A 12,856-nucleotide genomic window follows, 5' to 3' on the forward strand; every position below is an offset into this window, starting at 1 on the left:
TCAATACTCTAGCATGTAAAAGAAATTTTATGTGCAGTAAATAAAATAATGAGGATAAGACTTAATTGAAATAAAGTTAAAACAGGAGAAACAATTTACAAATAAATAATTGCAAAATAGAGTCAATGTGTTATGCGCACAAATATGCGGGGACTGGAATTGTAAATATCTCGCGCCCACACAATGCTGCAACGAACCGCGGATCAAAATGAAACAACACAAATTAGAAGGCCAAATTTTAAAACATAAGGTAGGCAAATTGGGCGCAAATTGAATGTTGTGCGCAAGGGAAAGGACCCGCCAAGAAAATTCCCCACTTTTGAGTGATAATGTGCAGATTGGGCCCGCCAAATGAGCTGACACGCGGGCCTTTATTTATGTAAACATCACTACTTTGTTAAAAGGTTATTTAAAACCTTTCTTTCCCCATTTTCCATCTCAAACGCAGCCCCATTTTTAAGCCGAAAATCACAGCCTTGGAAGCAAATTTCTAGGGTTTCTTTTGCTAGCAGCCGAACCACCATTGTTTTGGTGATCAACAGCATGCAGACAGTACCCATCTTCCTCGTTGAAGGCGTTCGACCATGCCTAGAGAAATTTGGTAAGTATTTTCTTCCCTCCTTTTTTATTATTTTTTTTTAAAAAAAGTTCAAATTTCACATTATTTTTTTTAAAAAACAAAGATAGGTTCATAGAGCAAAGATTCAACACTATTTGTTCCCTCGCCTTTACCTCAGTATTTCTGAAGTATTCGGGCTTTCATTGGGATTGACTCACATACTAAAAAAAATCCGAACCAAATGAAAAAAATAAACTAAAAAAAAGAAATCATAAGAGAGGACAAAAGAAGGCTTGAAATCACCTTTGCTAATCTTAAATTGCTTTTTCTCTATTCTTTGTGCGTGTGTACAGATACCGTGGGCCTTCTCTTTACATTTGACTATCCTCAGTTTTATAGCCGAGAGAAGAAAAGAAAATCAAAAAATACAAATTTCCTTGCTGTCCTCTTCTTCCCCCTCCTTTTACAAAGATTAAAAGCTGAGCTTTTATAGCCGAAAAAGGAAATAAACCGAAAAAATACAATATACTTGTTTTCATTGGCTGCTGTTTTTGTTTCCTTCTTGCAGGTACAGAGTTTGTTGGCATGCGTACGGGTAGTGGAGGTATGGGGCTGTTTCTTGGTTGTGGCGCATTAGTTATTGGGTCTAGGTATTAGTGTTTTAATTTGGGTCAAAGCCTGTTAATAGACTGTTATATGATTTAAGTTTTGGTCTTGTAATTGGGCTTTGATTGGTTATTGGCCTGTGGACTATTGTAATCATTTGGACTTTGGACTGTTAATATTTATATTCAATGTTTATGTTTTTTTTTGGTTTATTTGGGCCGGGCAAATTTGGCCTACTACACTCCTAATTCTTTAAATTTATGTTTCTATACTTAAGTGAGCATAGGGAAGTGAAAGGAGAGAAAAACAGGCCAAAATCGGACAAAAAGAGTTATTTTCAAGAACCACACGGCCTGGGTACTTCCACACGGGCTGGCCACACGCCCATGTGCTAGCCCATGTCGATTTCGAACCCTACTTCTCTTTTACTCGAAAAAACCCAATTTTTAGGGTTTTTGAGCATTCTAAAGTTTATAAATACATATTAGAAAAGGACTAAAAGAGACACACAGAGTAGAGCGAAGAAATTACTCGAAAAACACTGTCGGAATCAAGTCAGAAGCAAATTTTCTTCAAGATTAAATATCTCCGTTCAAACTTCCTTTGAAGTTTTATTAGGTTTCTTATGTCTTGTTGTTATTCTAATTTTGAAATGTTTCCATCCCAGATTATGGACTAAATTCCCTAAATACCTAGGGAAGATGAAACCTATGATGGATCTTATTATTTAATTTTTTGAATTACATGATAAATACTTGATTCTTGTTCTCAATTATGTATGTTTATTTCTTGCTTTAATACTTTCAGGATATTAATTCAGGTGTGATGTGCTTATTTCAGTGGAGCAAAAGTTCTTATTTAAGAGTAGATCTAGCATAATTGAGTGGAGTTGCATACAATCCTAGAAATAGGACGACTTAAATTTACCAGATTAAAGTCAAATCTAATAGGGGAATCCATAGATCGAGTTAATGCGACAATAGAAGTTTTAATTAGAAAGAGATTTCAATTAATCAACCTAGAGTCTGTTGTTCTTACTCTCGAAAGAGATATTAGCATAATTTAGGGATTTCTACTGATTAAGGCACAAGTAAATAAATCGTTTAATTCAGATTCAGAATAATAAGTGAAGTCTAGGTGGATTCTCTCCTGGGTATTGTCTATCTCATTGGTTTTCTTCAAATATTTTCCCAATTTGCTCTCTAACACTGTAACACCCCTAACCCGTATCCGTCATCGGAATAGGGTTACGAGGCATTACCAAACTTATACAGTAACATTTATACAAAATTGAGTCATAAATTTTGCATTTCAGATCAATTCTTTTCAAATTTCATCGTAAAGTCCCTAATATGGGCCTATGGGGCCCAATACATGTTTTAGAAGTGGTTCGGGACTAAACTGGCAACTTTGGAAAATTTTCCTTGAAGATAGGGGCACACGCCTGTGTGGCCTGGGACATGGCCGTGTGGCCAGCCCGTGGGGTTCCCATGGCTGTGGGACTAGGCCGTGGGCAGATCTGACTTGCACACACGACCGTGGGAAAACATGATTTTTGACCATTTTTAAGCTATTTTCACATGCTAAACACATCTAATTAACCTCTCACTTAACTTCGTAAATATTTCTAATAAATATTTACGAATCTAATTTTCAGAATCGAAGATCCAAAAACTCACTTTTCCAATTACCTTAAAATTTGGGTCGTTACAGTCACGTTCTTAGTAATTAGTTTAGTTAATTTTAGATTAAAAACAATTCCTTCAATTTATCGGCTAGATAATAAAATATAGTAATTACCAGTACTTTTAGTCCTCATGGATATAATATTCCCAACTCACCATAGCTAAACTACTATTCGATAGGTGCGTTTGCCTTTGTCATGATTTTAGTTAGTTTAGTGACTCATCAAACTGCCTCTTGCATCCATGTTATTTTAGTTGATTCACCTCAAACCTATGTTTATGTTTACTTCAAAAAAAATTGATGATGTCTCGATCACCCAAAACTATGTTACACTTGTTGAGTTTAATATGTTGATGATGATGCCATTTTCCTTTTGTTTAATGCACCCTGTGATTACAATATATTAATTTGACTTTCACCAACTTCAACCAGCTAATAACAAGAAGAAGAAAAAAATAAATCTTCTCATTTTTATTATACCTCCCCAGCTCATTTCTTCTCAAAGAGGCATCATAGCATGGCAGTTTCATTTTCATCTCATTTAATCCAAGGAAAACATGGTTGCAAGAGAACCCTTTCTCACAGGGTTGCTTCAGTTTCTGCTTAACAGTTTGGCATCTAGTGAGTTGATGGACTTTAGATTCCATTGAGGCATCCAAGAAAAGCTGAACAAGTGGAGGAAAATGTTGTTGGAAAATGGCCAACCATGCTACTATTATGCTTTTGTTAAAATGCATGTTGCTATGATGATTTTGTTGAGTGCATACAGCTTGTATGCATGTTGTAGCAATTCTGCATGCTGCAGTAATATATTTTTTGTTTTAGTTGTAATGCAATTTAGTTTGGTTGAAAATGAACTTAGTTGTTGATGTTTTGATGGGTTTAGGTGATGATTGAGTTGATAAGTCAGCTTATCCCATGTGTACAAGCAATGTTTTAATAGTCTCAATACTGATTGGTGGGGTTAGTTGAATATTTAGAGATGTATTTTGACTATAAACGTACTGTTATCATATTGAATGAGTTTGCTGCACATTTGTGAGCAAGTAAATTATTGAATGCCTCCTTGTTGTATGTTTGTGAGCAAGTAAATTGTTCTCTGTTTCTTCCTGCTTTGCTCAATATCTTGTTCTCTTCTTTTGCTGCTATCAAAACCCCAACAAATGTTGTTAACCATTCAAGATGTGCTAAAAGATGCAGAGCAAAAGTAGCTAACCGATGCAACAGTCAAAAACTTGGTGTCTGATCTCAGATATTTGCTTTATGATATGGAAGATACAGTGGATGAATTTTCCACTGAATATCTAAGGTGCAAGCTGATGGCACAACGTCAAGCTATCTCTAATATGGTACATGATCAAGTCCCTAGTCATTTCACTTGTTTGAATGCAATAGTTGTTTAATTTGATGTTAGTACTGGGTCCAGGATAGATTCCATCACTACTCAATTACAATACATCTCAAATCGCAGTATTAAACTCAAATTAGAAAAGTAGCTTTTTGGAAGAATGTCTTCTAAGGAAAAAAAAAAGCCATTAAACTCATGTTTCCCAACAGAGCTTTGTGTTTATGGTAAAGATACAAATAAAAAGAAGATACTTGAATTGATGACAAGGGACGGATCAAGTGATGACGATTTTTCTATAATACCGATTGTTGGGATGGATGGGGTCGGCAAGACAACATTTACTCACCTTATTTACAATGATGGGGCATGCAAAGGTTTTGATCCAAAAGTCTGGGTTGATCAATCATATGATGACCTTGATGTAGCTAATGAAACTCTATTGAACATGCGAAAGTGGTATTTCAAGGAATATCAGCTCAATGCTCAACTTACTTTAAGAAAAGAGTTCTCTCAAAAAAGATTTTTTCTTGTTCTTGGAAATGCCCAAAGCAATAAATATTGTTGATCATTGGAAAGGCCTGAAGTTTGCATTTATGTTTGGAGCACCAGGAAATAAGGCCATTGTGATTACACGAGACTGAAATGTTGGTGTGATAATGGGAGCCCCTAAATATTTGAAGCTGAATCCTCTAATAGATGATGATTTTTGGTCTTTGTTTGTAGATTATGCACTTCCAAACACAGATTTTGACACTAGTCAAAATTTGGACGGGTTCACTAAAACGTTATTAAGAAATGTAAGGCTCACCATTGGAAACTATGGTTATTGGTGGCCTTCTGAATTTTGAAGAAAGAGATGAATGGGAGAATATACTAAATGGAAACCTATGGAGTTTACATGATGAGGAAGATGCTGATATCGTCCCGGTGTTGAGATTGAGCTACCATTATCTGCCTTCACATTTAAAACTGTGCTTTGCCTCCTATTCTATATTGAAGAAGTATGAATTTGAAAAGATAGAGCTGATCTTGTTATGGATGGTCGAAGGTTTGATTGAGCAGGGAAAAGAGAACTAATAAAGCAAGGATCTCGGTCACGAGTACTTTCGAGAGCTATGTTGCAAGTCACTGTTTCAACAATCAACTGAGGATAAATCAAGATTTTTTATGAATGATCTAATCACTGTTCTAGCGCAATGGGCTGCAGAAGATTTGTGTTTTACATTGTAGTGCAATGGCAAGCATTCCAAGGAATCTAGTAATGCTCGCCACTTGTCTTATTTTCATGGCAAGTATGACAATCAAGAAAGAATTGAACAACTATACAATGTTGGAAGTTTAAGGACTTATCTTCCATTACAGAGGCTCCATGTCTTGGTGAGTACTACCTAACTACTAAAGCTCTTGATCTGCTTTCTAAGTTAAGATGCCTAAGGGTGTTATATCTCAGTGGATACTACATTAGATTTCTTCCTGAATCAATTAGAGATCTGAAACTTTTAAGGCATCTTAACCTTTCATTTACTAAAATTAGAAATTTGCCTGAATTAACAACCAATAAGTGCAATTTACAGGCATTAATTCTGAAAATTTGCTTCTATCTTAAGAAGTGGCCTGCAAATATGTACAATCTAACCAACCTCCAATATCTGGATATCACTAATGTGAACTCATTAGAAAAGATGACAGTGGGAATGAAGGAACTAAAAACTCTTCATATGTTGCCTCAGTTTGTAGTAGAAAACAACGTTGGGTCAGGGATAAGAGATTTAAAAGAATTAAAGTTGTTCCAACAATCTTTCAACATTAACAGGTTGGAAAGGGTGGTTGATTCTCAAGAAGCATCAAATGCTGAGCTAAAAGATATGAATGTGTTATGCGCCTTTGTGTAGAATCTAGTCACAGGTTTAGACGAGTAAGATTCTTGCTTCGATCTATGGTTACTCAAAGAGGCAGATTTGTCCTTGACTAAACCCCATTCAAAATAACATTTCTTTTTTATAGTATAATTGATTATCTCTTTATTTCATATTGGCAACTTTTTATAGACGGTTAATAATAAAGGAGAGAGTCCTAATAAAATTATTAACTTAGAGTTTATGAAGGAAATAAAAACCTAATATAATAGAGAAAATAAGTAAACTAAAACTCTTAATAAAACCTTATCAATTCTAAGTTCCTCTACTAACCTGGCAGTAAAGAGGTATACTTGTTGTCGAGGTTCAAGATCAGCAATTCTAGCAAATAGTGATTGAAATTGGCGTTGATATTCCTCTACAGTCCCAATTTGTCTCAAGTTGGCAAGTTCCCTTAATGGGTTATTACGCATAGGTGGCCCAAACATTACATGACAATACTTTTTGAAGCGCCCCCAATCAAGATTTGTCTCCTCTTCTTCCATTTGATCAAACCATAATTGTACGTCTCCTAAGAGATGGAATGAAGCTAAGCCTACTTTGTCTTCTTAGTTAGTTCGTTGACTGCCAAAAAAACTTTTTCATCTTTTTTGTCACCCTAAAGGATCCTTAACACCATCATAAGTGAGAAATTCCATCTTAGAGTATCGTGGCACCATGTACCCATCTTATTGCGAGTCTAAATTCCATTTTTTGCCTTCATTGATGCCCCGTTCCTCACTATTTTTCTCTGTATCCCCTTTTGTTGTCTTTTGGACCGAAAGAGATAACATCGCCACCTTCTCCTCTAATGCTTGTTACCTTGTAGTCATTTGCTCCATGAAAGCTTCCAACTTGGCTATCAAAGTCTTTTCATCACCTATGACAGTTGACTCTGATAACAAGTTGTTATGGACCTTAGCGTAGGATCTAGTCACAGGTCTTAGACGAGAAAAAATGTCTAAGAACTTGGCACTGAACTGCAGCTCAAAATTCGATGAGTCATGATTTGAAAGCTTTGAATATGTTGTACTAGAAAAGCTACAACCTTGTACCAAGTTGAGAAAACTGACAATTGCATATTATGGCGGCACAAAATTTCCAACATGGCTTGGAGAGTCTTCATTCTCTCACATGGTGCATCTGGATTTAGACAATTGTCAGAGGTGCATAACTCTGCCTCCACTTGGGCAATTGCCATCACTCAAAGACTTGTGTATCAGAAGCTTGTATGCTGTCAAGAGTCTCGACCTCGAGTTTTTCAAGGATGCTGTCTTAGAACCTTTTCCAGCACTTGAGACTTTAGAATTTTAAGATATGCGAGAGTTGAAGGATTGGGAGTTTCCTTTGGATGTTAATGCAATGTTTCATCGCCTATGCAAGCTTAATATAACATCCTGCCCCGAGTTAGCTGGAAAATTACCCAGCTACCTACCATCTTTAGACAAACTGGTACTTTATCGCTGTCAACAGTTAGTAGTATCAATACTTAGCCTGCCAATGCTTAATGGTTAATGATCTGTGGCTGCAAAGAATTGGTGCAAACCAGTACAATTGACTTCAGCAAGCTAGACCGGGTGGAACTTTCAAACATTTTAAGTTGACATGTCTAACGGAGGGCTTCATGCAAGGGTTGACAGAGGTAAGAAATTTGGAGATCCATGTTTGTAAGGATCTGCTGTCATTAGGGAGCCTCAGTTTTGTTCGTTATTTAGAAATTACAAATGGTTTGCCACTCATTTCCTTGGGGGAAGAGGTGGAAGCAAAGGAGACGGCACAACTTGATATCCCCTTCACTGTGGAATGTTTGACTTTTCATCTTTCATTACAGAAGTTTCAAAAAGCCTTCTCCAGCCTGTACAATCTTAGAGAGCTATACTTTACCAGGTACCATGGACGTGTTTTAATGAGAGAGTCCAACTTGCCTTCAAGTCTTAAAATACTAGAAATCAAAGACTGTTTTGAGTTACAGTGTGCTCTGGATGAGGAAGAGAATGTTAATGATAACATCAGAAACACAGGTGTTCTTGAGGAGTTAACCATTAAGTCATGCCTGTTGCTTACATGCTTGTTTGCTAGAGGGGAGTTACCTTCAATACCTCACCATTTCACTTTGCACAACACTGGAAACTGTGACATGCTAGGAAAGTTACCATCTGCTCTTAAGCACCTTGATATTTCTATTTGTCCAAAGTTGAAGTCAGTAGCTAAAAGATTTCAGAAGGATTCATCTCTTGAATACATTTCGATATTCGATTGTGCAAATCTTAAATCACTACCTGAGTGCCTTTACAACCTCAGTAACCTGAAAATATTTTACGTAGGTAGTCTCCGGACTTTTCTTTCCTTTCCTGAAGGAGGTTTCCCTGTTTGCCAACCTGATATTGCTTCATCAGCTACTTTGAAAAACTTGAGGCTCTGCCTAACTGCTTCCACAAGCTTGCATCTCTGCGGCGCTTGTTTATAGCTGGTTATCCCAACATCATATCCTTCCCAGAAGAGGGTTTACCCCCTAATCTCACGTCACTTAAGCTCAGAGGTACAAATATATGTAAGCCGGTATTCAAATGGGGAGTGCACAAGCTCTCTTCTCTAGAAGAACTCACTGTTTGTCGATGTCAAGATGTTGAGTCCTTTCCGCAGGAGGAGATAGGAATGAAGCTGCCTTCTTCTCTAACTCAACTTATGATTGAAAATTTTCCAAACTTGAGATACGTATCTCCAGGGGCTTCAGACACCTCAACTCTCTGGCCAGCTTGATAATTTCAGACTACCCAAAGCTCACATCTCTACTAAAAGATGGTCTACCTCCCTCACTTTTGGTGGTGCATATTTCTCAATGTCCTCTGCTAGAGCAACACTGCACAAGAAATAAAGGTCTAGAGCGGTTCAAGATAGCGCAAGTTCCTCGCGTCGATATAGGACATAGATTTATCATTCATGATCAAGAACGAGACTAAAAAAGACTTCCGAATAGATGAAGGTTGGGCATATATGCTTCAAAATCTGCTGCACTAAGGTGTTGATTTTTCATATATCTGGTTCATGTTTGTTTATTTGTATTTGTTTACTTTACTTGCCACATTTGAACATTGTCCCTGGCTTTCTACTTCTTTTTGATGAATAAAAACTTCAGTAAAAAGCCGTGAGATGATACTGTTCTTGACAAGATGTTGAAAACTGGTATAATATGCCAAAACTTTCATCCGCCTTTCTTTTAAAGATTTAACCTGTTAGACATTCATTTGACCTATTAATCTGACACTATTTCTCATAAGGTTTCAGAAAATTAATTTTCAAATTCGGTGAGCATAATTTAATCAAATTCTAAAATGTTTCTTTTTGAAAGAACTTAACCAATTATTTGCTTCAACATTTTGGTGTAGCGGTCCCTCAAACTAGACAACTCTGAAAGACCACATACATGGTTGGGGGTTGGCTGCATCCCTTCAAAGTTTTCTTACCGTTGCTTCTAAATTTCTGCTTTACTATATAATAATTCAAAGAAATACATTCCCAAGTAATACACAAAACACAAAAGCAAAGGGTGGTCCTTTTCTTTTGGCTCAAAGAAAAAAGGTGGTCCAATCAAGAAAGATTAGAATTTGAACATAGAACTTAGTCCAGTTGAATCATGCAGTCAAATAGTATCTAGTAGAATTCGTATTCAAATTCCAACATCCGCAATCCCTTTGCATAATCTCAGGGTCCGGACTTGTTAGCACCTACAAATAGCATACCAAATCCTTGTAAACAAATTATATACAAATGAAGTTCTTAAAATACTGTTGGGTTAGGCAGCCTAGCATCTTTTTACTTTGTTGCTTTAGAAGACATCTTACTTTTTCATGAATCTATGGATATATTTAAGGTGTTCTTTATGTGGTCCTATACAGAGAGGATCACCATTAGGCTACCAGGATAAGAATAAACAAGTAGAGCGATTGTCGGTTCGCAGCTTGCTGGTTCAACAATCTTGATTGGTTGCTTTATAGTGACATTAACAACTCTTCCCTTACAATATTGAGTCTTTTATGCTTTTTGCTTTTATTTTTCTGGTTTAGAGGGAAAATATCTCAAGCCTTTAATCAATACTTAATTGTAGGCCAAATGAATGCTTTTCAATTTGATTAGTCCCAAGTAAAGGACAAATTTGTCTACTAATCCAACAAAAGCAGAGGAATATTTTATTTTGTCAAGTTGGAGCACAACAAATTACACAATATAATTAAGGCAAAGATTCCTTTCTTATCTTTAAGAGTTAGTGAGATTTTAAGGGGGTTTTTATACCTATAATCTATGTATATTTTCCTAATTATTCTTGAAGTTTGTCATATTCAATGGTAACAATGCCATGTTCAGATGTTCTGCAGCCATTGATTCAGTCACTCAAATTTTAATTATAATTGAGAAGGAATAGTACTCCCAATAGTCTCTGTTATTCTTAACTGATTTGTTTGTCTTTGATTAGCAAACACATGATTCCAACAATAAATCATGGTTCTAAATCAAACAACAGAAACCTGCTATATTCTCAATCATGCACATGAAATTAAAAAAAAAAGAAAAAAAGTGTATTGCTTGAACTTTCTTTCAAATCACTTTACAATACCAAAAAGAAAAAGAAAAATTGATCACACAGCACTAAGAAGAATTTCATCCTAAGTAAACTGCACACTGTAACTTGAACCCCAAAATAAACTTCTACAACTTCTCTTTTGTTTCCCTATGTTCACAGCTTTAATCAGAACTAAACCAAATTGACTTTTAAAGCACCACAAACAAATAAAAGAAAGAAGCAGTGCTTCACTACTCACAGCAACATTACAAGACAATAGATTTCTGGTGTGTGTTGGTTGTGTGCTTGCTGCTTAAGAGGTGTCCTGGACTTTAGGCACCCACCAGACCCTTATAGATTTGTCGAGGCCTCCACTGTAGAGCAAGAAGCCAGTACCAACATTACAGGGGGATGCCTGCAGACACTTGACTGGTCCTTCATGCCCATTTATGACCCCAACTTTACAAAGTTTACCATAAGCCTCTCGTTTCCAAATACCAATGGTTTTATCAGCTGAGCCACTGCATAAAAACTCTCCCATCATGCACATACACAAAACAGCCATGTGGTGTGCTTTTGTCTCACTTACCATTTTCCAACTAACACAATCACCATTCCTTTCCCAACCCATTACAGATCCATCCGATCCTCCTCCATACACCCACTTCCCATCCTCAGAAACAACAACTGAATTCAATGAAATATCATTGTGACCCTCCATAATCCCCAGCAATGAATGAGAGGTCTTCCCTTGTTGTCCCCAAGCCTTAATCTTACCATCCGCTGATGCTGAGTAGACTATTCCCTTACAAGCTACCAAGCTATTGATAGCATCATCATGTGCTTTTATTGACTCCATACACTTCAAATCAGATATCCTCCACACCTTAAGGGTCTTGTCCCATGAACCAGAATAAATCAAGCCATTATAGACTGCCAAGCAAGAAATGCTATCCGCATGTTCAATCCATAAACGCTTATGATGCCGCCGAGTGTGGACATAATTGCTTTGCTTCATGAACTTCCCCAAATAGTCCTTTGTAGTAGGAAGTGTGTCAACAAGCTTGAACACATTCTCTGAGCTTCTTGACACCTTCCAAACTCTGATCCTACTATCTTGATGTGCAGTGAAAACCTTGTTGCTAACGGTGACAAGCGCCTTCACCGAGCCATCACCTTGGCCAAACTTTGTGAACTGCCTCAAGTCAGGCTGTTGCCACACAATAATATCCTTGCCTTGTGATGCAGTTAAGATGAATTCCCCACATAAGGCCAAGCAAGAAACTGAGCCAATATGCCCGGACAGCATTGCCAGTGATTTATATGATTGAAACCCAGGTAATGGTTTGCAGGGAAGTTCATATTTGGTGACATCTTGAACCACAAATCGTTGAGATGAAAGCGGGCTATCATCAGCTTCACTGCTTGTAGTACTGCTAATGCTTCCACTACTTCTTGTGGCAGATGATGATAATAAGGGAGTTGACAAGACAGGTTCTTGCATGGGAGCAGCCATTGTAGTGAGAACCATTTCCTGAACCCTTTTGAGAAAGATTGAAACAGAGGAAAGAGATCAAAAACAAAGGCACGGATTTCTTGTTAGAGAGAGAGAGAGAGAGAAAGAGGTTGTGAATAAATGAAATAGAGGGTGAGGTGTAACGGCTACTTTGACAAATATAAAGCTTGCTCATGAAAAAGTAGGTGTGAGAAGGGGTCCACTAGAGGAGGAGCTTTTTTTATTCATTATTGTGAATGAAGTATCGATCTGTGAGGCACTTTGGCCTTTTCTTCTCATGTTGTCTGGTTGACCAAATTATAGTTTGGGATTTAAGGTTTCCGCTTCTGGAAATGTCTCATTTTCTGGGAATTTTCATCTTCTTTCTTTGTTTCCATGCTACATTTCCTCTTAAATTCCGAGAGCTAAGAGAAAAAAAGTCAAAACGTCAGTGAAGTTTGTACTTTAATTTTTTTTTTGGGGGGGATTTAAAAAGAAATAGAGAGAATTTAGATAGTTTGTTGTTTGTGCAAAAGTAGGAAGTAACAATAAAAACAGAGGGAGTGGGCAAATTCCACTCAAGTTAGTGGAATTCCAACATTCCCATCTAATCAACGCTTAGTTTAGCATTGGTGTGATTGAGAAATGCTCATTTTGAAAAGAAAATGTCTTTGCTAGAAAATAAATATATACATATATGTGAAAAATA

At 36.9% G+C, this 12,856-nt stretch overlaps 2 protein-coding genes and 1 long non-coding RNA gene across 3 annotated transcripts; 2 read left to right on the forward strand and 1 right to left on the reverse strand.

Moving 5' to 3' along the window:
- On the forward strand, positions 1-1,377 carry LOC107896307 (uncharacterized). Its single transcript, XR_001683681.2, has 2 exons — positions 1-601; positions 1,128-1,377. It is a non-coding gene; the product is annotated as an uncharacterized lncRNA (long non-coding RNA).
- Positions 1,378-7,411: 6,034 nt separating this feature from the next.
- On the forward strand, positions 7,412-8,561 carry LOC107895404 (uncharacterized). The gene is made up of 2 exons (XM_016820692.1): positions 7,412-7,546; positions 7,659-8,561. Exons 1-2 carry the CDS (start codon positions 7,412-7,414, stop codon positions 8,559-8,561), a joined length of 1,038 nt encoding a protein of 345 aa, XP_016676181.1.
- Positions 8,562-10,598: 2,037 nt separating this feature from the next.
- LOC107896306 (protein JINGUBANG) lies at positions 10,599-12,348 on the reverse strand. Its single transcript, XM_016821451.2, has one exon. The coding sequence runs from the start codon at positions 12,181-12,183 to the stop codon at positions 10,966-10,968; it is 1,218 nt and encodes a 405-aa protein (XP_016676940.2). The 5' UTR covers positions 12,184-12,348; the 3' UTR covers positions 10,599-10,965.
- Positions 12,349-12,856: the final 508 nt, after the last annotated feature.

Source organism: Gossypium hirsutum, chromosome A05 (assembly GCF_007990345.1).
Source record: "Gossypium hirsutum isolate 1008001.06 chromosome A05, Gossypium_hirsutum_v2.1, whole genome shotgun sequence".
NCBI lineage: Eukaryota > Viridiplantae > Streptophyta > Magnoliopsida > Malvales > Malvaceae > Gossypium > Gossypium hirsutum.